The following is a 26,457-nucleotide window of genomic DNA, read 5'->3' as shown; positions in this document are numbered from 1 at the left end:
GGTTTAATATGGGGAGGGAAAATGGGAGACTAAAGAACGTATGCTTGGCTTTTACATACTGTCACCCCAAGAGTTCCTTATATGTTAATGATAAATTTTTTGAGGATTTATTATTGGAAACTAGTATCATAAGTGGGAAATTTGAAGAAGATGGAATGTTGCTATTTGTGACTGGAATGCTAGGATAGGTGAGCAGAGCCCAATGTTCAGCAAAGAGGATGAGATGAAAATGAGGGGAGGAAGATGAAGTGAAGATAAAGAAAGAATTACGGAGTAAAACAATTGTGCACAGCAGGAAAATTCTACATTCTGAATGGTTGGTGTGATGAGGATAGGGAAGGGAAATTGATGTATATTACAGCTCAGGGAGGAAGCATTACTGATTTAGTAATTAGCTCTAAGATATGTTAGGGAGAATCAAACGGATGAAGGTAGGAGACTGGGTTGTATCCCATCATGCACCGTCCTGAGTGTTGATAGAAAGAAGTGTGGGAGAGGTAAGTGATGAAGAGAAAAAGAGGAGTATTGAGAAGGTTAAAAGTTACATTAAATATAAATGGACAGAAAATACAAAACGGGAATTAGATGCCCTTATGGAAAAAAAGCTACAATTAATTAGATGTGGTTGGGAAGTAGCTTTGAGTGAAGACAACATTGACAGAGAGTTCGGATTAATTGAATACTCAGTTAAAAGGGTAGCTCAAACAGACAGAGGCAAGAGAAGAAAGACTAGAGGGAGAAAGGGTGGTATAACAAGGAGTGCGAAGAATTAAGGAAAATAGTCATGAAAGTGCAGAAAGAGAAGTTTTCTGTAAATTAAGGAAAGAATACAAACTTAAAATTGTTGAGAGGAAGAAATTATGGATGAAGGAAGAAACAGAGTTAATAAATAGGGAGTGTAGGGTGATTCAACCCGAGAGAGTATGGGATAGAATAAACAAAATTAATAAGGGAGGGAAGAGATTTGATAAACCGAGCAATGATTACAATCAGTGGGTGAACTACTACTGCGAATTATTAGGAGTGAAGGACATATGGAATTATGTAGAGGGAGAAAAGGTGTTATGGAGAGATATAGAGGTAACGATATATGAATTTGATAAAGAAATTTCAAAAGAGGAAGTACTAGAAGTGATGGGTAAACTTAAGGGTAGGTCGGCAGGGAGAAGTAATGGTATCAACAACTTGTTTTGGAAAGAAATAGGTAAATACAGGCAGATTATAGAGGGCATAGTAAAATTATTTAACAGGATCTTCGACAGCGGTAAATTTCCAAAAAAGTGGGAAGCAGATTATATGCCCAATCATTAAGATGAAAGATAACAAAAATCCCCCGAGTAATTATAGAGGGATAACTGTACTGGACTCCTTAAGCTAGAATTATACAGGCATTCTAGCAAATAGATTGAGGGACTGAGCAGTAGAGAATTCGGTATTGTCACTTTTTCAGGGTGGTTTTAGGAAGGGTAGAAGGACAACAGATAATATAATGACAGTGAAGATGATCCTAGAAAAGTACCTGAACAGGGAAAGAGGTAAAATATACTTAGCTGCCATAGATTTTGAAAAAGCATTCGATACAGTGAGTAGAAGAGCATTAATAAAAAAATTAGGAAGGTTGGGGGTGGCAAGAAAGATTATCCGAGCGATTGAGGCCCTATATCAGAATGTTTATTGTTGCATTAAACTGGAAGAAAATATAATAAGTAGTCTGATAGATTGCAAGATGGGATTAAAACAGGGATGCAAGATCGCCGATTCTGTTTTTATTATTCATAAGCGACATATTGCAAGGGCACGGAGGAAATAACTAGGCAGTGAAGGTAGTAAACGAGTTACAAATCCCAGCATTAGTTTTGACTGATGATGTGATTCTACTGACCTTAACGGGGGGGGGGAATGCAGAGGAGTTTGAATACAGTCTCAGAATATGCCAGGAAGTGGTCCCTGAAAATTAATGGAAATAAATCAAAGGTGATAGTAATGCGCAAGAATAGGGGAAGAAAGAATGAAGTGAAATGGGTGGTTCAGGGGAAGAGGATCGAACAAGTAGATAAGTTAGAATATCTAGGAGTGATTATAAACAGAAGAGGTGGATGGGAAGATCAAATAAAGAGAGCAAATTGGAAGTGGATTGCAGCCCTCTCATTTTCTTAAATTCTAGAGATGAAGTTCCTGGGGATAAATGATAAAATATCAAGGTTAGTGTTAAGTAGAGTACTGTATGAGGCTGAATTATGGGGTCTTGAGGAAAAAAGAGATATACTACATCAAATTATTTGTAAATTTATCAAGGCAGTAATGCGACTCCCACAATGCACAGCGAATGCTGGGGTGATATTAATGTGTAGGGAATATATCAAATTGGAATGTGTAAGGAGAGTTCTTAACTATTGGATGCATTTAAAAAGAGGGGAGGGGGTGAAGTGCTGCAAGCAGCTTACCAACAACAACTGAAAAGTATGTATGCTGAGAGCTGGCTATCAAAATTTAAATTTCTTAGTAAGAAGCAAAAAAATATTATGGACACTATGTTAAGGAAATGCCATGTAATATCTCCCAGTTGTATAAGGTACAGTAGTGACTTTCTTTTAGAGAGTTTATTACTTACAATAAAATCACTTAAAGGATATATGCACTGTCTGCAGCATAATCTGTTACCTCTTCCCTCATAAAACGATTTGAGGAAACTCTGCCAAGGACTTAAATTTCCTTACGGTGTAAAACCTCATTGTATAAGTGCTATTTCAGATTATTTTTAGGACTAAATAAAACCTAATCCCATGGCACTACAGCCCTGAAGGGCCTTGACCTACCAAGCGACCACTGCTCTGCCCGAAGGCCTGCAAATTGCAAAATTTCATGAGGTCAGCACGACAAATCCTCTTGGCCATTATTCTTGGCTTTCTAGACTTGGGCCGCCATCTCACCGTCAGATAGCTCCTCAGTTCTAATCACGTAGGCTGAGTGAACCTTGAACCAACCCTCAGATCCACGTAAAAATCCCTGACCTGGCCGGAATCGAACCTGGGGCCTCCGAGTAAGAGGCAGACACTCTACCCCTACACCACGGAGCCGGCTTAGTAAGAAACAGACGTGAATAAATGGCATGGAGCAGTTATATTCAATGAGGTTAAAATACGAGAAAAGATCTGATTTAATGGTTCTGCACTGAAAGTAGATAGTTTGGTCAATTTTAGGTGAAAGAAATCAGATGGTAAATCATGCATTAGTTTTTATGGTTGTACGGTATTTACAGAAGTCGGTGTAACCTATCGCCATTTGTGCAAGCAGAAATGCTACTCCAGGATATATCCTTGATAAAATTCTCATTCAGGTTACACTGCAACTAGAGAACTCTGGAGCGAGAATGGTAGGTTTCATGTGTGGTGATAGTCAGTCAAATGAGAAAGCCTGGAAATATTTAGGAATTAATGAGAAGGGAAATCAAGCACAATGTGATATTTTGAATCCATCAGATGTAAAATGGAAAATCTGGGCTCTTGCAGCTTTTTTTGCATACATTGAAATGTATAAGAAACTTTTTCCATGATAAAGTAGGACTATCATACAATAGCAAAAATATGAATTGTGACTTTTATAGGGAACTGTTTAAGGAAGATCTCTTTGCATATGCAGGACTTAGGGCTTCTCCCAAGCTGACAAGAGCTCATTTAGATCCTTCCTCCTTTCAAAGAATGAATGGCATGCTATCATTCCAACTATTCAGCAATAAATTTCCCAAAGAACTAATATTTTGTCGAGAAATAGGACTGACAGGATTTGTAGGAAGTAAGGACACTGAGGCATTTATAAGTGACTTGAACAATATTTCTGATCCACTCAATGCATTCATACCTTCCAAGGCTCTCTATAAAAGCTCATCACCCCACAGAACTGTCTTCACTTTCCTTCAAACCCTAACATCTGCAGACATGTGTGCCTCATCCAGGACCATGGAATTCTTGATGGTAACACTTCAAAGTACATTAGAAATGAGCGAGTGGCTCTGAAAAAAGAGGTTATGCATATGTATTGACAGGAAAGCACACTAAGGATCCCTAGGAGCGACACTTTGGAATCATGCATTCACTCAGTTCGGATGACCAGGCACTATCACCTGAAGGAAACTGTGAGCCGAAAAGGAAATTAGTGCTGACATTTGGGTGTTGTATACGAGTATTTGCGTATCAGCGTAACCTCCATTAACACAGCTGACCAGGTAGAATTGGTGTTAGGCTCCACTAGCGCCACTCTGCGGTAGCTCACTTGAACTCTGTATTTGAATTAGTTTAATTTACTAATGTCAATAATGCTGTGATATGGAGTTTATCTCTCTGCCCGGTTAGTCCCCTGGGATGCTGCTACATTTCAGTAAACAGCATAGACTCATGCAATGGGTTATACTTTGAAACTTGTATTAAACAATAATATTATCAGTTCTGTGCAGATAACTTTCCTAATTTTAGTTATACTTTTAATAGTTCCAGGTGTGAATAAAGTGCAGAGTATCGCCTGTGGCCAGCATCATACCGTCGCCGTGACTGATTCTGGCCAGTTGTATGTTTGGGGTGATAACAGGCATGGACAGTTAGGACTGGATCCAGTATCATATCCTGTTATTCTCAGCCCTGTAGAGATCCAGCCCTTCTCAAAAGAAATGCTACCCACAGGATGTAAAGTTTATTGTGGTTGGTCTCATACAGTTTTGGTCACAGGTAAGTCCTTGTCTTCCTTTGTTATTGTTACTGACAGAGTTAATGGGATGGATTGTTGTTTAGTTTAGTTGAAGTATGGACAGTCACTTGGGTATGTGCAGGATCACATTATCGATAACCGAGTGAGTTGGCCATGCACTTAGGGTTACGTAGCTGTGGACTTGCAGTTTGGAGATGGTGGGTCTGAATCCCAACGTTGGCAGCCCTGTAGATGGTTTTAGGTGGTTTTCCATTTTCACACCAGGAAAATGCTGCTGCACTTGAATTATCAAGGTCACGGCCGCTACCTTCCCAATCCTAGGCTCCCTTCCTTGCATCAATGAAAACCTTCAAAAGGTTAGTGTGACATTAAACCTTTAGCGAGAAAGAACATTATCCATATTTAAATTATAGTGGTAGAGAGAGAGAATATTGTAAATTGGAGGTGTTCATTGCTACAGAAAATTAGAAAATTCAGTCGGGAAGTTATGCCAATATTATATCTAGCTAAAAGATGGCCTGTTACAAATTTGACCTTTATGAAATACTGATGATGTGGTGATGTTAATAAATATAATGGCTTCCAACAGACTTACATTTGTGAGTTTATTTGTTTTTGGACACTAATCTCAAGAATCACTCAGCCAAATTCAGTAATTTTTTCACCATTAGAAAACATATTTCTTCTTAATTATTATAGGCTATATATATATACATGCTGAAAAAATATATAGTGAGCAGTGACTTACTGTATTGACATGCATGTAAATCTTTCAGTCAATCAATCAATCAATCAGTCACTACTGATCTGCATTTAGGGCAGTCGCCCAGGTGGCAGATTCCCTATCTGTTGTTTTCCTAGCCTTTTCTTAAATGATTGCAAAGAAATTGGAAATTTATTGAACATCTCCCTTGGTAAGTTATTCCAATCCCTAACTCCCCTTCCTATAAATGAATATTTGCCCCAATTTGTCCTCTTGAATTCCAACTTTATCTTCATATTGTGATCTTTCCTACTTTTAAAGACACCACTCCCATGCCATCTCTCCACTGACAGCTCGGAACATACCGCTTAGTTGAGCAGCTCGTCTCTTTTCTCAGAAGTCCTCCCAGCCCAAACTTTGCAACATTTTTGTAACACTACTCTTTTGTCGGAAATCGCCCAGAACAAATTGAGTTGCTTATCTTTGGATTTTTTCCAGTTCCTGAATCAAGTAATCCTGGTGAGGGTCACATACACTGGAACCATACTCTAGTTGGGGTCTCACCAGAGACAAATATTCCTTTCCTTTACATCCTTACTACAATCCCTAAATACCCTCATAACGATGTGCAGAGTTCTGTACCCTTTATTTACAATCCTATGTATGTGATTACACCAATGAAGATCTTGCCTTATATTAATACCTAGGTATTTACAATGATCCCCAAACAGAACTTTCACTCCATCAACACAGAGGACTTTTCCTATTTGTGAAACTCACAACCTGACTATTATCCCCGTTTATCATCATTCCATTGCCTACTGTCCATCTCACAACATTATCGAGGTCATTTTGCAGGTGCTCACAATCTTGTAACTTATTTATTACTCTGTGCAGAATAATATCATCTGCAAACAGCCTTATCTCTGATTCCACTTCTTTACACATATCATTGATGTATATATATCAGAAAACATAAAGGTCCAATAACACTGCCTTGAGGAATTCCCCTCTTAATTTTTACAGGGACAGATAAAGCTTCACCTACTCTAATTCTCTGAGTTCTATTTTCTAGAAACAGAGCCACCCATTCAGTCACTCTTTTGTCAAGTCCAATTGCACTCATTTTTGCCAGTAGTCTCCCATGATGTACCCTATCAAATGCCTAAGACAGGTCCATCGCGATACAGTCCAATTGACCTCTTGAATCCAGGATATCTGCTATATCTTGCTGGAATCCTACAAGTTGCGCTTCAGTGGAATAACCTTTCTTAAACCCAAAATGCCTTCTATCAAACCAGTTATTAATTTCACAAACATGTCTTATATAATCAGAAAGAATGCTTCCCGAAAGCTTACATGCAATGCATGTCAAACTGACTGGCCTGTAATTTTCAGCTTTATGTCTATCACCCTTTCCTTTATATACAAGGGCTACTATAGCAACTCTCCATTCATTTGGTAAAGTTCCTTCATGCAAACAATAATCAAATAAGTACTTCAGATATGGTACTCTATCCCAACCCATTGTCTTTAGTATATCCCCTGAAACCTTATCAATTCCAGCTGCTTTTCTAGTTCTCAACTTTTGTTTCTTACTGTAAATGTCATTGCTGTCATAGGTAAATTTTAATACTTCTTTAGTATTAGTCACCTCCTCTATCTAGACATTATCCTTGTAACCAACAATCTTTACATACTGCTGACTGAATACTTCTGCCTTTTGAAGATCCTCGCATACACATTCCCCTTGTTCATTAATGATTCCTGAAATGTCCTTCTTGGAACCTGTTTCTGCCTTAAAGTACCTATACATACTCTTCCATTTTTCACTAAAATTTGTATGGCCACCAATTATTCTTGCCATCATGTTATCCTTAGCTGACTAGAGTACACATAAGAGAAATATATAGGTCTATAATTTTTGACAGCACCCTTCATCGCTGTTCTTCGTCTATTTCCTATACATATATGTTTTTGTTAGCTTTATTAATTGAGCATTTACACTCCGTAGGCCCTATATAATTTTGCTGGTTTATGGGGAGGAATTAGTGTAAATAAAAATAGAGCAAGTCAAAAAAACATGTTTCTGGGACACTTAAAAGTGAATATACTGCTTGAACTGTAAGTCCTATTAAAAGAGACCCTCCAAGTCTATTTAGAATTCAGTTTTATATAAAAAGTTCATGTAAATTTTCATGGTAACTCTGGAATTTATCCAGGGAAAAGAATATACCTTCTAAGTTTTGGCGCATGCTTTATCCAATAAAAGCCATAATGATGGGTTAGGTGTTAATCATATAAAAAAGGAAGCAGACAAGCAGGATTTAAAATTAAATTTCCTGTAAGCCCTATGATGCCAAATGTAATTTGGAGCTTTACTCTGAAAACATTTAAGTAAGCAATAAAAATTAGATATTGATTTCTACCTCAAAGAATGTGATTTTCTTCTTAAATAGAAATTGGAAATCATTGAAAAGTAGTATTTTAAGAATATTATTGACACTCTGTAAGAATATGCTGTAAAAATAACCAGCAAAATATGGAAAAAATACAAAATTTATTCTTGTGATAAATTAATGGTAACTGATTGTTCTTTTTGCAAAAATTACTGTACTATGTTTGTGTGAAGAGATGGCCAAGCAAGCACTCGGACGTGTAAGTGGGTGTATTTAGACATGTATTTATCAGTGTGTTATAGGGAGTAATGTTATAATTTGTAGTTTTTATTATAGGCCATAGTGAACTAGGTATACATAGGTATGCATCTGTAATATGGTGGGAAAGAGACTGAAGGTAAAACAATTTACAGTGAGGCTAGAAAATTGCAGGAATTATTATGTTATTTGATGATGAAGCTCAGAATAAATGTCTCCCAGTACCTACAACCAAACCTATACTTAGGGCTGCGAAGTACTATAATGTTTTAGAGTGAACAATATGGTATATTAGAAACGAACTTAGCAGTAGTGACAAGGACAGTATCTTGTCCACGCCAGGCAAGAAACAGCCATGGCCTGAGTCCTTGAGACCAGAAATATATGACTTGGATTGTCTGGTGATCATCATCATCATCATCATCATCATTTCTTTGCTCCAGCAAGCCAAGTGCGGTTGTGTACGAGCCTCCTCCAGTTTGTTCTATCCATCCACAGATGCTGCTGATATATGCGACACCAGTTCACATCTCTAATTTCAAGGTCCTTCATTATCTGTTTTTCCCCAACATCACAAGGTCTTCGGCTTCCTCTTGGTCTCTTCCCAGGAACATTGTGGTCAAAGTATGTTCGAGGAGTCCTGTAAGGGTTCATTCTTTTCATGTGACCATACCATTGCAATCTCTTCACTTCTAGAGTCTCCAGCAAGCTTCTTTCCAATCCAAGCTGTTGTCGGATATCCACATTCCTTATTTTATCCATTTTTGCTTTTTGTAGGCAAGAACAGAGAAACTTGTTGCCTGAAGACGACTCTTTGTTGGTCCAGTAAGTGTTGCTGCTTCCAGGCCATATGTCAATATAGGTACTAGATATATTTAGTACAAGCTGATCTTGGAAACTAACAGAAATCTTTCATCCCGAAGTATTTGACGTACAGCGTGATAGAATTTGGAAGCTTTCTGTATTCTGTTACTAATCTCTTGATGTATGGTATTATCTGATGACAGAACACTACCTAAATACTGGAAGTTTGTCTACAATATCCACCTCCTCATCTCCAATTCTTAGATGAACAGTTGGAGAGTTTCTACTCATCACCAAGCCAACTGTCTTTGTTTTGCTGATTTTGAGACCTAAGGTTGTAAAAGTTTCATGCCAGAGATCTAGTCTAGTTTGTACTTCTGCTTCTGTCTCACCCCATACCATTACATCATCAGCAAAAACCATGGCATTAGTTGTTGGACCACTTTTAAAACTTCATCCATTATGATTATGAAGAGAAGTCGTGAAAGACAACTTCCTTGCTGGACTCCACTCTTTGTTTCAAACCAACCTGACCTTCCATCCTGGACCTGAACACAACACTTGGTTTCATCATATAATCGTTGTACTCATGCTATGATGTCATCGGGCACTTTCTTATGTCTCAAACATTCCCATATATGCCTGCGTGGTACATGGTCATATGCTTTCTCGATGTCCAGAAAAACAGTTATAAGTGTTTTAACTTTCTCCCAATACTTCTCATAGAGCATTCTGGTGGCAAAAATGAGGTCTATAGTTTATCTATGAGGTCTAAATCCATGTTGTTCCTCCTCAAGTGTAGGTTCAACATATTTTCTAATCCAGCTCTCAAGGATGGATTCGTAGATTTTGAGGCCATGTGACAGCAGAGTTATACCTCTGTAGTTGGTACATTTCTTTCTATCACCTTTTTTCAACAATGGGATGATGACTCCTTGCTTCCAGTCATTGGGTATTACATTCTCTTTCCAGATTCTATTTAGTACCCTGTACATCCACTGTTGTCCTACTTCTCCTAGTGCTTTGATCATCTCAACAATTCATCTGATCCAGTTGATGTGTTGTTTTTCAGCTTAGATATTGCTGTCTCTACTTCCAACCATGTCAGATTAGTGGTATTTGTGCTGCCAAAATCATAAGGTTTGTCGTCTAATGGGGTGACATTTTCATAACAGTTCTCCAAAGTTTCAAAGTGCCTTTGGAACTCCTGTAATATTTTGGTCTTATCCCTAGTCACCTCACCATTAGGAAGTTCTACAGATTGGATAGATTCATTTTGAGTTCTTCTATTCTTAACAATACTGTATAACAGGTTTTTTTTATTTCCATCCTGCGTTATTTTGGTAGCCAGATCTTCCTTGCATTTCTGCTTTTCAGCTACAACCAACTGTTTGACCTGTAATTTTTTCTTTCTGTAAAGTGACAGCTTCTCCTCTATTTCATGTTGATCTCCCCACGTTCTTGCTTGATGTAAGGATCTTCTTGCATGGTAGGGACCCTTTTCGGAGGCAGCCCTGCCCAGGGAGTGGCACCCCTGCCTGTGAGAGTCCCAGAGCACACTGACCCGGTGTGTAGCATCTGGGAAGGGTCCCAGCTCAGGGTTACGAGTGAAGACCTCAACGACTTCTACATTGGAGAAGGTGGACTTCGGTACGGTGGAGATGGCGGAAGAGGCAGCCCTGTATTCAGGGATTAATACGAGTACAACCTGCTGCCTTGCAAGTTGAGGTGACTGGACACCAAAGGCTAAGGGAGAAAACCCTGAAAGAAAACCTCCGTCTGTGTTAGGCTCAGCAGGTCAACAGAGGGATTACTGAAGAAATTGCCTTCAAGAATAATACGAGTCTGGTGATGAAAGATACAATTTAAAAAACTTTTATTTATGACAGAAGGTAGTGCCTTTGTGTAAGAAATTCCTTTCTGTATTAGAAGAACAGATTGCTTTTAAGTGGAAGACGACAGCATTAAGGCAGATATTGAAGGAGATGGGGCTTAGATGGAAACAGTGTGCAGCATGGTGAATACAGTACTAGTGATAGAGAGAGAGAGAATATTGTTAATTGGAGGTGTTCATAGCTACAGAAAATTAGAAAATTCAGTCATGAACTTATGCCAATATTATATCTAGACAAAAGATGGCCAGATGCAAATTTGACTTTTAGGAAATACTGATGTTGTAGCAGTGTTAATAAATGTAATGGCTTCAAACAGACTAACATTTGTACATATTGGAGGTGCACCTGGTTTTATAAAAGGCTGTGAGCTGATTTACAAGGTAGATAACACTACGGGTGACTATCACGGCCAGATGAATTCAGAGAATTTTGAGAAGTGGGTCAAGAAGAGGGCAATTCCCAGCCTCACAAAAATGGATATGTTTTCTTTCATCATAATGGACAGTGATTCAAAACAACAAGTACCTCCTCCAGCAGCTAATCATAGAAGGCAAGATCAAAGGCTGGTACAGACTGACTCAAGAATTTGCGGGAATGGTTTGAACTTGACTCAGCATCTCCGTTTCAAATTGGGAGCCTCGAAAGAAAAAGGATTGCATTGATGATCGCTAATCTCCAACACAGAGACAGCACATAATGAGAAAAAATAATGGACAATGCCCCCTACCACTGGAAACAAGTTGACAAACTGCCTCCACAGTGGTCCTTAAAAAGGGAGATGGGATACATTAGACTAACTGACTAGACATAACATGCCCTGTTACGACAATATGAGAAACACTCTTCTCTCTCTCATTAAAAAATATGACCTAAAGAAAAGAAATATTATATTGATAATCTATTTGCCAGTTCTAGACATACTGTCATGGGATTACTACCCTACATGTGCGACTTGAATCCAATTGAACTTTCTTGATGTAAAATAAAAGACTATGCAAGGTTACACAATGCAACAGGCAATATTTCCTAACAAGAATCCAAACATTGGTTCATAAAGAAATAGCGGCCATTACAAAAGCCTACTGGGCTACTTTCTGTCGTAAAGTGCAACAAATACAAGGCTGTCATTGGGGAAAAGATGGCATAATGGAAGATGTCATAATTAATAACTCTGTAATAAATCTTGGCAACAGAGAAGACAGTGGGGTCAAGTGATTGTAGTAGCGATGATGATATGCAACATGCATATCTGACACTGTGGAAAATATACCTATCTTCTTCTTCTTCTTCTTCTTCTTCTTCTCATTTCTCCACTGGTGCAGGGTCCACTATTTTAATCTTGGCTTGCCATTTTGCATAATCTTGGGCATCATGTGGTCTTAAGTTGAAAGTCTTCATGTCAGCACTTACTGGTGGATCATGCCAGCATTGCATTGAACATCCCCGTGTGGGTAAAATCGGCATCTGTTCCAGGAGTAGCATGCAATTACAGGTCCATATCACTGCAGACGTTTTTCCCATGCCTTCTCAGTGATGGATGTGATGCCCATTTGCTGGCATACTCCAAAGCATCGTGGCTGTTTAAAAGTAGCCAGGACCCAATGAGCCAGATGTTCTGGTCATTATTTTGCTCATAGATTGTATTTTTAGAGGGCAGGACAAGTTGGTTCAAAATCACTAGTGGGCTGAGACAGGGAAGTGTTCTATCGCCAATCGTGTTCACAATAGTAATGGATGACATCATGAGAACAGCAAAAGCAGCATATGGAGGAAGAGAAATGGACATTTTATTTTCAGATGATATTTCGATTTGGGGAGAAGAGGACATGGATGTTCAAGACCAGTTAGATGTAGTGAATGGGAAGATCGAAGAATGTGGATTGAAAATAAGTGTAGAAAAGAGTAAAACTCTTGTTATGACTAGAGGCGAGAAAGAAGGAAAAGGTCAGATTAGACTTGCAGACAAGCCCCTGGAAGTAGTGGAGACGTTCAAATAACTGGGGAGTGAATTAATGGAGAATGCTCAACTGGATGCTGAAATTAGTAAGAGGATTCAAGCTGGAAGCAGTTTCTACCTTAGTGTAAGAAACATGTTATGGGACAAAAATATGCCAAGGGAAGCAAATGATACTATGTACAAGATGTATTACGTACCCATAACAACTTATGGAGCAGAAACTCGGACAATGACAAAGAAGGATGAGGATCAAATACAGGCAGCCGAAATGTTCTTGAGGATTATGATACAGAAAAGTAGAAGAGACAAAATAAGGAATGAGAAAATCTGAGGAGAAATTGGAGTGGAAAAAATGAATGATAGAATTGAGAAGAGCCAATTAAGATGGTTTGGGCACATAAAGCAAATGAGTGATTAAAGAATGCCAAAAAAAGTTATGCAAATGCAAGGAAGGAGAGGCCGCAGAGGACCACGATTGAGATGGAAGGACACAATCCAATGCAGTATTAGAGAAAGAAACCTGGACTGGGACACAGTGTTCGAGGAGGAGTGGTGGAAAGACCGAAGAAAGTGAAGAGGAACCATATTTGCCCCTACCAGGCTACAGCTGGATAATGGGAAATGATGATGATGATGAGTGTATTTTATCATTGACTCTGCAGAATATATATTGTAAAAAATAATAAAACATGGAAAAATTATGACATTGTTCACTGGTATACCCTTTAACACTAAGAAGTAATATTGGAACATACGTATTTGACACTATGGAAATGATGTTGTATATACACCACCATAAAAACAGTATAAATTATACAGTTTGGGAAATAATTTCAGAACCTTTGGTTTCTACTTTCTTTTACCTTCTAAATTAGTCTGACCTCAAAATGGGTTTTCTGTTTACACCACAGAAATACACTGCAAAAACAAAAATTGTGAGGTTATTTTTGGTGATAAATCAACGTTAGTGATTTATTTCATCACAGAATTACTCAGCAGCTCTGAAAATCAGTACTTTAGTGGCACATGCATTACTCTTTGTAATGTTTCAGAGTGTGATACTTCAGCACAATACACAAGGGCAGATGCTCTAGACAATTTTCACAAAAGTAGCTTGTTTGCTTACATTGGTACCCTTTCACTTTCTAGTATTATAGAACTCACAGTACAATTAGGTTTGTGTTTATTGTCCTAAAATTGTTTTGGAAAGTGCCTCTCTTGTCATTCTGGCTACCAAAGTAGGGATTAAGTGTTTTCTTCCCCTTTTCTTTGGTATTCTGTGTGCTCATCATTTTTCAGGAGGCTGTGAATAATGTTCTCCAAAAATATTCTATGGGATAACCCATTTTTCTGGGTTCTGAATGTTATTAGCAGTACATCTGTTTGTGAGAGCAACTTCAATAATAAAGTGACACAGTGCCATGTACCACTTCAGGGTACATGTAGCAAGTGGTTAAGTAGAACAATAATGATCAAAGTGGTCAACACCTTGCATGCTTTTATTGTGCATCACCTGAATGTTTTCCTTTCTTTGAATTCACCTGCTCTTGTTGTATCCCAGCACTACCTACTGTATACAGCATGTTAACTCTCACAGTAACTTGCCAGCTGTAGGCCAGCATCTTTTCATTTTGTGTTATCCACACTTTTGGCAAATTTGCCCACGTCATTTTCACTACCTTCATACGCTCTGACAGTCACACACACCAATGCATGAATCCAGTAAGTCATTAAAATCCTGCACACTGGTATAAAAATTGTCCATGTAAACAGCATTTCCCTTATGTTTGAGACCAGATGTCAGTTCCTTTACAATGTGCAAAGATAGCCCATCACCTTGGTCTACCTGTGACTCACATTTACCATTGTGTACTGTACATTACATTTCAACAAATAATCTGTACATGAGTTGCATAATGACCAAAGTTTCACTCCCCACTTAGATGATGGTGTACTGGGTAGATCTTGCTTGTATGACAGCTGACCACACTGAAAAATATCATTGTAATTGTCCTTCGTCAAGTCCATAATTGTTCTCATCTTGAAAAAGGGGTCATTTCCATCAAAACTTTTGTTACTTCATTAGAAATATTGTTCAAAGGCAAAAATTACCTCATCAGCTGGTATTGATTTCATGAGAAAACATCAGAAAATCAGGAGTTGTTTTTAGCCAAAAACTGTCTCCATTTACATTTTACTCTTCTTATTTAAGATTATGGATTGGTTCCTTAGAATAGAGATAGCAATATGATTCTTAGAGAACTGAGATTGTAACATAGTAATATTCAGTTTATTTCCTTTTGCCTCATATGCAAGAGAATAAGTTTCACTTTACGCTAATTAGTAGGTACTGTAGTATTAACTCAGACATTCTTAAGTAATGAATATGATATTTTTCTGTTATTGTTTACTCCCTATTTATCCTTTTTTCCTGCATTAATTGTAATTAATTGTATTATTGTCTACTCCTTATTTGACTTGTATACTTTTTCTCATTAATTGTAATTGATTACTACAATATTTAAATTAATGCAGTAAAAATCTAAAAAAAGAATCATTTGCCTAAGAGTTCTTTGTCACTTTATAAAGACGTAAATACATAATTTCTTTCTTTTTTTCTTTCTTTCTTTCTTCCTACCTTACAACCTCATTTTATCTTCGCTAGTTCTTTTTGCCAGTGATGCTATTTTATATTGAGTCTCATTACAAAGCTCTTGTTTAGCACCTTCTTCAGAGAAATAGACTGCCATTTAATCTGCAATGAGCCATATGACATTGATCCAAACTGTAATAATTATTTGGTAATAATATTGCCTGATGTAATTTACTGTTTCAGAAGAAGGAGTAGTCTACAACTGGGGTAGGAACACATATGGTCAACTTGGATGCTACGAGTATGAGAGGCCTGATCCTTGGAAACCTACAAAACTTGAAGGAGTTTGCAGTGTGAAACAGATGGCAGTAGGATCAGAACACAACGTAGCATTAGTTGGTTTGTATTGAAGTGAACTTACTATTCCTTCCTCATTTCTTTCATAAATTTTTATCTTGTTCCTTGAATGGTCATTGGTGTTCTCGCTTTCAGAATACCGTATTTACGCGAATAATACCCGCACATTAAAAAAAAAAAAAATTGAGGCCCGAAATTGGAGTGCGAGTTTCATTTGCGTCAATGTTGGCATTATTTTTTCAAAATCAGCCTTCCTAAATTTAGGGTGCGGGATTATTCGGTGGCGGGTATTATTCGCGTAAATACGGGTATTTACGCGAATAATACCCACACATTTTTAAAAAAATTTGAGGCATGAAATTGGGATGCGTTTTTTGCGTCAAAGTTGGCATTTTTTTTTCAAAATAAGCCTACCTAAAGTTAGGGTGCGGGGATTATTCGGTGGCAGGTATTATTCATGTAAATACGGTATTCTGTATCTTGCTGGACACACAAATCAAATCATTGAAGGTGCTTCTTTGTCCAAAGAAACAATGCTCCACGCCCATTGAAGAGGAGACCTCTTACTTCCCATGTATAGTGAGTTGCGTTGTCTCTTTCACTTACCCCAAGTGAGTTGGCCATGCAGTTAGGGGCATGCAGCTTTGAGCTTGCATTCATGAGATGGTGGGTTTGAACCCCACTGTCAGCAGCCCTGAAGATGGTTTTCTATTTTCACACCAGGAAAATGCTGGGGCTGTGTCTTAATTAAGGCCATGGCTGCTTCCTTCCCACTTCCAGCCCTTTCCTATCCCATCATCACCATAAGACCTATCTGTATCAGTGTGACATAAAGCAAATTGTAAAAAAATGTGCTTCTGGTTCTGTCCATGTGATAAGGTGCTCCTCTGAGCAGGCTTCCTCATCTAGCTGTATGTTTCTCTTTTCCTCTGATCCATTCATCAGATGGATGAAGTAGTTTTTCAAGACCTCTCTGATATCATTTTCCTTTTGGATATTTATGAGAGTGAATCAAAAAGTAAGTTACACTTCCAAGTTATGGCCATGTATGAAACGTGTGACAACGTGTGATGTAAAGTTCACTTTTCCACATAGTCCCCAAAAGACTGTAAACATTTCTCGGAGCGGTCTGCCAACTTTTCAATTCTGGATGCGTAAAAAACACCTCCAATGCTCTGTAATCACCTGGAGACAGCTGCTTTCACCTCCTCATCATTTCGGAATCGTCGTCCACCGAGATCCTTTGTCAGCTTACCGGACACACGATAATCACATTGCGCTAAGTGTGGACTGTATGGAGGATTTTACCATACCTCCCACTTGAATCGCTGTAGTAGTTTGGATGTTTGGCAGGCCATGTGAGGTGTTGCATTATCATGCAACAAAATCACACTGGCACTCAGTTTTCCCCGCTGCTTTTCTTTAATTTCCTAATGCAACCGGTTCAACGTTTGACAATACGAAGCTGAGTTGATTGTCTTACCTTTCCTGCTGAAGGTTGGACCTTGGCCTTCTTTCGCAGTGGTGATGTGATTGCATCGATGTTCTCTTTGTTTCAGGGGTGAAGTGGTGAACCCACGTTTTATCCCCTGCGATGATTCGCCACAGAAACTCTTCGCCCTCCACAGAATACCATTGTAAAAGTGCCAGTGATGATTTGAAACGTTGTCCCTTGTGAACATTGGTGACTAGACCTCGGATCCATCTTTGACAGATGCTGGTGAACAATGGAGAACACACTCCCATACAGAATGCTTAGTATGCTGGCAATTTCCTGCAGGGTTATGCGCTGATTCTTTCTAATTATCCCATCCGCACGGTCAACATTTGCAACGGTACTGGATGTTGCAGGTCTGCCTTCGTGATATTCGTCCGTGACATCCGTGCATCTGGCATCAAATTTCTTACACCACTTTACAATACATGGGTGAGAAATTTCAACCTCACCACATACAGCAGTGATTTCACAGTGAATGTCCATGCAATTGAGCCATTTAGCGCATAGAAATCTGATCGTTGCACGCACCTCCAATTTGGAGTGAACATCCCAGTTCACTGGATGGAGGGGGTGTTTATTCTGGTGAAGGAAACTTACTGTTCACATGAATGGTTTACCGATGAAAGGGATGAAATATTAGGGATAAAATTAGTTTGTGATAATATGAAGGAGGTGGGAATTATAGGAACATACAGGCCTGGAAGAGAGGAAAGAGACATGGAAATCTTTGAAAAAATAATAGATTATACTCGTATAAACAATAATAATGATATGGTAATAATTGGGGGAGATCTAAATTTGCCTGAAGTTGAATGGAAAGGAGCTGCAAGTGAAGCCCATGAACAGAAACTGGCAAATAAGTTAATTTGGGAGGGAGGATTTACACAAGTAGTACAAGAACCGACTCGTCTCAATAACTTACTAGATGTATTCTTGGTTAAACCATGGGAAATTGTTGATAAAACTGAGGTAATTGAAGGAATAGGAGACCATAAGGCTGTAATAATGGATGTAGGACTCGTACCAAAAAGGCTTAATAAGAGGGCTACACAAGACAAGAAATTGTACAGAAAAACTAAAGTTGATGAATTTGGGACTTACCTTAAATCACAATTCAGTTGTTGGATAAGTGAAGGAAGTAACGTGGATACACTTTGGGCTAAATTTAAAGGAATTATTTGGGAAGGAGAGAAGAGATTTGTACCTGTTAAGAAGGGTAAAATGACCTCAGACCCTGTTTATTATACAAGGGAAATAAGAAAATTAAAAAGAAAATGTAGAATAGTAAACAGGAAAATCAAAGAGGGTAGCGAGAGTAGAGAAACTAGAAAACAGCTAATGAGGGAACTGAATAGAGTGAAAAAGGAAGCAAAAGAGAATTATATGAATGGCATACTTCAAGAGGGTAATGACCACAAAGGGAAATGGAAAAAGCTGTATTCATATATCAGGAATCAAAAAGGAAAAGGAATCCAAATTCCTACAATGGTGGGAGAAGGGGGTGAACACTATTTAACAGATACTGAGAAAGCAAACCTATTTAGTAGGGAATTTAGAGATTCAGTAGATGATTGTCAAGAGTTGGAAACCGAAACAGAAGATAGAGAGGGAGAGAGAGAGAGAGACAGAGGGAAACAAGAAGCTTCTCATTCACAAACGAAGATATTTTCAGAGAAATCCAACTGCTTCAGCAAGGAAAAGCAGCAGGAAGTGATCAAATTACTGGGGAGGTATTAAAGACAATGGGGTGGTACATAGTGCCTTATTTAAAATTTCTCTTTGACTATGTCATAAATAATAGTGTAATACCAAAGGAATGGAAGGAATCTATAATAATACCAATTTATAAAGGAAAGGGTGATAAAAGGAAACCAGAGAACTACAGACCAATCAGCCTGACCAGTATAGTTTGTAAAATTCTGGAGAGTTTAATATCAAAGTACATCAGAGGGATATGTGATGATAAAAATTGGTTCATGAGGAGCCAGTATGGATTTAGAAAGAAATTTTCTTGTGAGGCACAACTGGTGGGATTTCAGCAGGACATATCAGATCAGTTGGATTCAGGAGGTCAGTTAGATTGCATAGCCATAGATCTTTCCAAAGCCTTTGATAGAGTGGAACATGGAATATTATTAAAGAAATTGGAGGGAATAGGATTGGACGTAAGGGTTACACGTTGGATAAAAGCATTTCTAAATTCAAGGGTTCAGAAAGTCAAAGTAGGAAATAATGTATCTCAGGAAGAGAAAGTTTGGAAGGGAATTGCACAGGGTAGTATAATCGGTCCGTTACTTTTCTTAATATACGCAAATGATTTAGGGAACAATATAACATCAAAACTAAGATTGTATGCAGATGACATAATTGTTTATAGAGAAATAAACAACATTGAGGATTGTTCAGAATTACAAAGGGACCTTGAAAGTATCCAAGAATGGGTTGAAGAAAATAATATGAAGGTTAATGGAGGCAAATCAACTGTTACAACTTTTACAAACAGGAGCTTTAAAACTGAATTTGAATATACTTTGGATGAGGTAGTTATCCCAAAAGATGGCAAGTGCAAATACTTAGGTGTGAGATTTGAAAGTAATTTGCACTGGAAGGGTCATATTGATGATATTGTTGGGAAAGCATACAGATCATTACATGTCATAATGAGGCTACTTAAAGGATGCAACAAAGAATTAAAAGAAAAAAGTTACTTGAGTATGGTTCGTCCATTATTGGAATATGCAAACAGTGTTTGGGATCCTCACCAAGAATACCTAATAAAAGAAATAGATAGTGTGCAGAGGAAAGCAGCAAGATTTGTAACAGGGGATTTCAGGAGAAAGAGTAGTGTATCAGAAATGTTAAAGGAACTTGGGTGGGAAACTTTAAGTAAGAGAAGGGAGAAAACTAGACTTACAGGATTATATAGAGCCTATACAGGAGAAGAAGCATGGGGAGATATCCGTGAGAGGCTTCAGTTGGAAAATAATTATATCGGCAGGACTGACCACAAATATAAAATTAGAAGGAATTTTAGCAGAAGCGATTGGGGTAAATTTTTATTCATTGGGAAGGGTGTGAAGGAGTGGAACAGTTTACCAGGGGTAGTGTTTGATCCTTTTCCAAAATCTGTACAGATATTCAAGAAGAGAATAAACAGCAACAGAGAAAATAAATGAAGTGTTAGAGGGCATTCGACCAGTGCAGGTTATTGTAAATAAAAAAATGTGTGTGAATAAATTAATTCCATCCCCTGGTCTAAGGAGTTTGGACAGCCAAAGTAGGGGACTGCCTGTAGGGGTGAAGTACAGTGGGGACTTCGAGGGCCCTGGGACCGCTACGGTAGCTTTGAAGGTCCTTCAGGAACTCTGAAAAGTGGTGGCAAAAGGGGCTCTGGTTAAGACGCAGCAGGTCGTTATGCTACTTAGGATCCAGAACGGGTAAAAAAAAAAAAAAAAAGTAAATAAATAAATGCAATGTAAATATTAATGTTATACCAGTTGTATAGTATCATATGAAGTAATTCCACATACTGTATATCAGTTGATTATATTTGTAAGAAGTACAGGAGATATTATAAGTAGAATTTTGTAAACAATATAAATTTATTAAGGATGAGCTGTGTGTTTAATAGAAAACATTGTTAGCGTAAATTGTATAATATTGTATTATAGGAAAAATTTTCTTCTCTTGTTAATTTAATATTTAGTGCTTGACAATAATGTATTTTAGTGTACCATTTGCCACCGAGGTAGACACCTCATTTGCAAATAAAGAGATTTTGATTTGATTTTTGAAATATCGAAGGTCCCGTCATACCAATGGTGTAATGTATATAAATGTGTCTTTGTGTGGGAGAAATAGTAAATATCATAGCACTATAATAAAACTGAAAAGAATATGTTATTAAAATGACACATCCAATGATCAGAAGAACCAGAATTGGAAGTAGCGACTAAGTAACGACAGGAAAACCACACAAATAAATAAAAAAACTGATCCGTCCACTACGACTTATGGTACATCTGTACTTCGTTAGCGGTACAGCATCCCTACTGCTCCTGTGGCGGCCATAGTAAGAATGTTCTTGATGGTCCTTTACCATTTCAGTCTGTTTTGGGTTGCTTCCTTTATTTGTTCTGTCGTTGACCTCAGTCGCTTTTTCTCTGCTTCTACTTTGCTAATTCACATTTCCTTTGGAGCATTTTGTGCGATTTTCCAACCAGAAGATGGCAGTGATCTGGTAGTTGTTACATTTGTTTATACCAGTTTTTACTAGTTAAAAATGGTGTTGACAGATTTGGGGTTTTAACAGTAATATATGTCTCCAGTAACTCTTGAAAATTACTTTGTGGATAGAATACCCTTCACTTACTGCCATTTTAACCATTGCATACCCATGCACTCTTTATTTGTTATATAAAACTAACACTCTCAGGAGGAAGCCCACATTTGTACCTGGCAGTTTTCATTATATTAAAAAAAATCCTCCTCCTTACCTACTTAGTAGATCTTAACATGTAATGCATCACCTGAAAAGTGTGGTCTTATACATTTTTATTCCACTTACTGCATTCAAATAGTCCAATTAGTGCATAAGTATTGCTATGTTCAAAATACACTTTCATCACTATTAGGGAACACTTAACCTGAATGGGTGGACTTGGTTCCCAATAATGTCCAAATACCAGATAGGTGTTAGGGGTTGGTGCACTGGAATAATGGGCCCCTGTGTGTCCCATGTAAACATCACCCAGATCATCATACCTCCTCCACCAGCTGTGTCCGCCCAACAGTGTAACTATGTAACAGTGTAACTTTGATAAAAACTGGCGTACATGCACTCAGCTGTCGATGTGATGAACTAGGTGACCTTTTCCCAATTATCCCAATTATGATTTTGGAGTGCACTCAGCATTCCCATGTGCAGCAGTGTTCGATGAACCGTATGCTGGGAAACATTGGTCTGGTCTTCACCGCTGTACCTGTTCGCAATTTCTTGAGCTGTGGCACCGCGGTCACTCCGGACAGTGTGCGACAGCCTCCGTTGGCCTCTGGCATGAATGAGCTGCTTTTGACACATCGTTGTTTGTGCATCATTGCACCTCTTTTGATACTTGTTCATAACAGTGGCACGAGAGCAGTCCATCGGCTGCCCTGTTCCAGAGATGCTGGTACCTAGGCGCCTTGCCGTCACAATTTTCACTTTATCAAACATGGAGAAATCAGACACTTTCCCATTCTGATGTGAGAGACATGACTAAAAGCAAGTCTGTAGACCTGCCCAATATATACCATGCTATCAGCGTGCCATTTGTTAGTCTCCCTGCTCTAGACACACTAATTGTTCCGAGGTTGGGGTGGTCCTAAAGCATTGGCTCATCGGTGTAATGTTTGTTTGTTTTTTCTGTTCATTATGTTCATTATGAAGGGCTTCATTAATTTCTAAAAACTCTTGTTTTTCTTTATATCAACATCATTTTGATTTAGAGTGCAAAAGAGGTATTTTCAAAAATATTTACTTCAAATATGGATAATCTTCCAAGTAGGGGACCAAGATTAGATTGATGTTAAAATTTTGATACACTGCCTGACAAAATAAGTTAAGCACCCAGAAGGAGTGGTTGAAAGGGAATGAAACTACATATGCTGAAAGTCTGTGTGCCTTTATTGAACTGATTACAATATGGGATGAAAGAGTCAAGGCCGTTGTCAGTTAGAGGTGGAATGTTGGCGCCAGGTCAGTAGGGTGTCGCCCCCCTCCCCCCCCCCGGCAAGGCAAGTTCATCCGTAGTTGTTGCAAAGGTCCCTCCAGATCCTGCAGGTTGGTACTGGGACAGAGTCCCCTTCCAATGTCATCCCACACGTGTTCAATGATTGAAATTCCAGAAAATTTGCTGGCCACGAGAGGACCTCAACATGCTATAGGCAGTCCATAGACACATGTACTGAGTGTGGAAGTCCATTATCTTGTTGGAACACTGTCCAAGGGTGCTGTGCCATAAGGGGTAGGACGTGTGGATGCAGAATGTCTGTTACATATCTCTGTGCCATCAATGTCTGCCGAAGAACTATTAGAGGTGACCTGAACGCATATCTTATGGCCCTCCACACAATGATGCCAGGGATTACGCTTGTGTGTATTTTCACAATATGGGCAGGATCTGCCCTCGATGCCGCCAAACCCTCACACGATGGTCATCGGAGGTCATGGAGAAGCGGGACGCATCACTGAACATGATGCGACAGCAGTCGTCCTCTGTCCATGCCTCCTGGGCAAGGTATCACTCCAAAAGAAGGCGTTGGTGTTCTGGTGTCAATGGCAACCGACGCACAGAGCGGTCGGACTTCAATCGGACGGATGCGAGTCGTCAAGACACTGTGCGGGAACTCACAATATGTTGTAGAGTCTCCAGTGCATGTTCGCAGATGGCAGGTACCGAAGTATTAGGATCCTGCAATGCTTGGCGCACCATACGATGATCCTCCCTCGGGGTGGTGTTTCTTGGTCGACCTGAACCTGCACGATGTGATTAGGTGCCCTCGTGTACCCATTGAGTCCAACATCAGGCCACAGTGACATCTGAATGGCCCACATGCCTGGCAATTGCACGATACAACCAACCAGCCCTATGCAGCCTCTGTCAAATGCTGTCAGTTGGTGGATAGGCTGTCTAACGCGTCTGCGAGGCATGGCGGGTGCTTCGTACTCTACATAGCCCTCTCTGCACGTCTGACTCACAGCAGTTGACTGGTAACAACTTATCAACAACAGGACACTGCCATCACAAATGCACTCTGGTGGGTGTTCTACATATTACAGATCATTGTAAATTTAATCATTTACTCACACATCAATGGTATGCATGTATACCAAAATGGGATAATATTGGGCCACTCCTTCTGGGTGCTTAACTTTTTTGCCAGGCAGTGTAAATACAGATCTTGTTAACTGTAATCTAGTTAGCAGATCTGCTGAGGTTATGGTGTGAATTACTATTTATTGGTAATGTTCATTTTATATTTTATTGTGTTTACAACAGGAATTTCCCACCACTTACAAAAGCATTGTATTTAAAGTGCAAGAATTCAAGAGTTAATTATGTTATGTTCCAGATAGTGGTGAAGTTGTCAGCTGGGGCTGGAATGAGCATGGCAACTGCGGTACTGGTACTGAAGAGAATGTGTACCATCCTACTCCAGTTGGTATTGATGGTGGATATAAAACAGTTTTAATTGGAACTGGTGCAGGACACAGTTTTGCTTTGGTTGAAAATTGATGTATATTTGTTGATTATTTTATTAATCTGTTTTCATAAGCACAGATATGGTTACAATAAAGCATTTTATATAATGATTTGTCTTTGTCTAGAAAAATATCCTTTTCAAATTGAAACCTTCTTCTTTTTCTCTCCAAATTGGTTATGCCTTCTCTTTCTCTGTTGTTTAGCAAAAGAAAATGGAGAATTGCATGTTTCTGATAGTATTTGTAGTCTGAAGTCTGAGCATGTGTTTTCCCTGGGGATCATCCTCCTTCTTCCAGACAAATATTATACCCTATATTTAGACCCATGGCTCCCCTACACTTAGCCTCAAATAATTTACAGTTACTCCTGTTTGCACAGATATAACTAGAACAGAGCCATTATCCAGATAGACAAGTTCTATTGATTTTATACTGATCCATGCTTTCCTGGGCAGTGTCAACTGACATTCTTTGACTATTTTCCAGGATATTAGATCATATTGACATGTTTAAATATGTCAGTGTTTTGACTACTCTTTGGTAGCCCTTCTAGGTGGTGGCACCAGCATTGACTTGCCTCTCTCCCAGATATGTCACTTAATGTTCTTTCAGCCTGGTGTTAATGCTGCATTTGGTGGCCCTGACATAAACCGTCCCACTCAAATGGGGAATAAGCTACATATTGCACTGGCGAAAGTTTCTCTAGGGTCCTTACCTAAGTGTAATTCCTGGACCCCCTGTGGGTGGGGGACACAGATGAAGAATACACCCACAGTACCCCCTGCCTGTCGTAAGAGGTGACTAAAAGAGGCGACCAAGGGAAGCTGAAATTAGAACAATGAGACTACTTGTCATTAGTACCATTACGTGAGGAACACCATGTGAGGAACACCATGTGAGGAACACCGTGGATCTACGCTGCCTAGGAGTAGTACCCACGAGGAACACCACGGGTCTGCGTTGCCTGCCATTCTTTGATTATTTTCCTGGATATTAGATCATATTGACATGTTTAAATATGTCAGTGTTTTGACTACTCTTTGGTAGCCCTTCTAGATGGTGGCACCAGCATTGACTTGCCACACTCCCAGATATGTCACTTAATGTTCTTTCAGCCTGGTGTTAATGCTATGTAAGGAACATCACAGGTGTGGCTCTTGCCCATGATTAGTACCACTATGTGAGGAACACCACGGAAATATCGGCGCCCATGAACAGTCCCACTATGTGAAGAACATTATGCATCTGCGTTGCTTGCAAGTGGTACCGTTATGTGAGGAACACCATGGGTCTCTGTTGCCTGCGAGTGGTGCTATTATGTGTGACATATCATGGGTCTGCGTTACCACTATAGGGGGAACACCATGGTTCTGCTTTACCAGCAATTAGTACTCTCATAAGGGGCCAGTGACCTGAATTTTGGACCCCTTTTTATAACAAGCATCGTCTCAGAAAAGACGGCATTGTGAACTGGATTCACTGATTGTTTTGGATTCATTTCATTTCGTTGCACGTCGTATCATTAGAATCCAATGACCTAGCTGTTAAGCCCCTTTAAACAACAAACATCATCATCATCATCATCTATGTAATTCCTGGAATATTTCCTTTGTTGTTGTAAGGCAGTCTTCATGTTGAGACTCTTTGAAACCTTATCAATCGAGTCAGTATGGAAGGAATATCACCCTCTTCCTCTCTTCCTGCTTCTCTTCATATCATGAAGTAAACTCAACTGTCCTCTTGATTTAATTTTTGATGTACAGTATATGTTAGCTTGTAAAGCCAAGAAGAGATGCTCCACTTATTCTGGTACAGATCTGGCTGACTGAACCTACTGATATTTTCTGTGACCATGTTACCCAGATATCTGAAATGATCCTTGTCAAGCTGCTTATGTTCACCCAAGGTGATGTTTGTTAGCCCCTTTTGCCAACTAACTGACAGCACACTGTTTTGGAGTCTTATTTTCAGATCAAATTCCTTAAATACATCACTCCTGTCATTCAGTTCTTGCTAGCTTAAGCTTCTGTGTTATTTGCATTTTACTATACC

At 39.0% G+C, this 26,457-nt stretch overlaps 1 protein-coding gene across 1 annotated transcript in view; it reads left to right on the top strand.

Annotated features, from left to right (window-relative positions):
* LOC136877002 (secretion-regulating guanine nucleotide exchange factor) overlaps positions 1-24,516 on the top strand; it is a 52,803-nt gene extending 28,287 nt beyond the window's left edge. The window contains exons 4-6 of the mRNA XM_067150787.2: positions 4,485-4,718; positions 15,551-15,706; positions 24,276-24,516. Coding sequence (XP_067006888.2) covers positions 4,485-4,718; positions 15,551-15,706; positions 24,276-24,439 — 554 coding nt within the window. The 3' untranslated portion in view covers positions 24,440-24,516. The remainder of the gene's footprint in view (positions 1-4,484; positions 4,719-15,550; positions 15,707-24,275) is intronic.
* The last annotated feature ends 1,941 nt before the right edge of the window (positions 24,517-26,457 follow it).

Source organism: Anabrus simplex, chromosome 7 (genome assembly GCF_040414725.1).
Source record: "Anabrus simplex isolate iqAnaSimp1 chromosome 7, ASM4041472v1, whole genome shotgun sequence".
Lineage (NCBI taxonomy): Eukaryota > Metazoa > Arthropoda > Insecta > Orthoptera > Tettigoniidae > Anabrus > Anabrus simplex.
The sequence above is the reverse complement of the archived record's forward strand: the minus strand, read 5'-3'. Positions and strand labels throughout refer to the sequence as shown.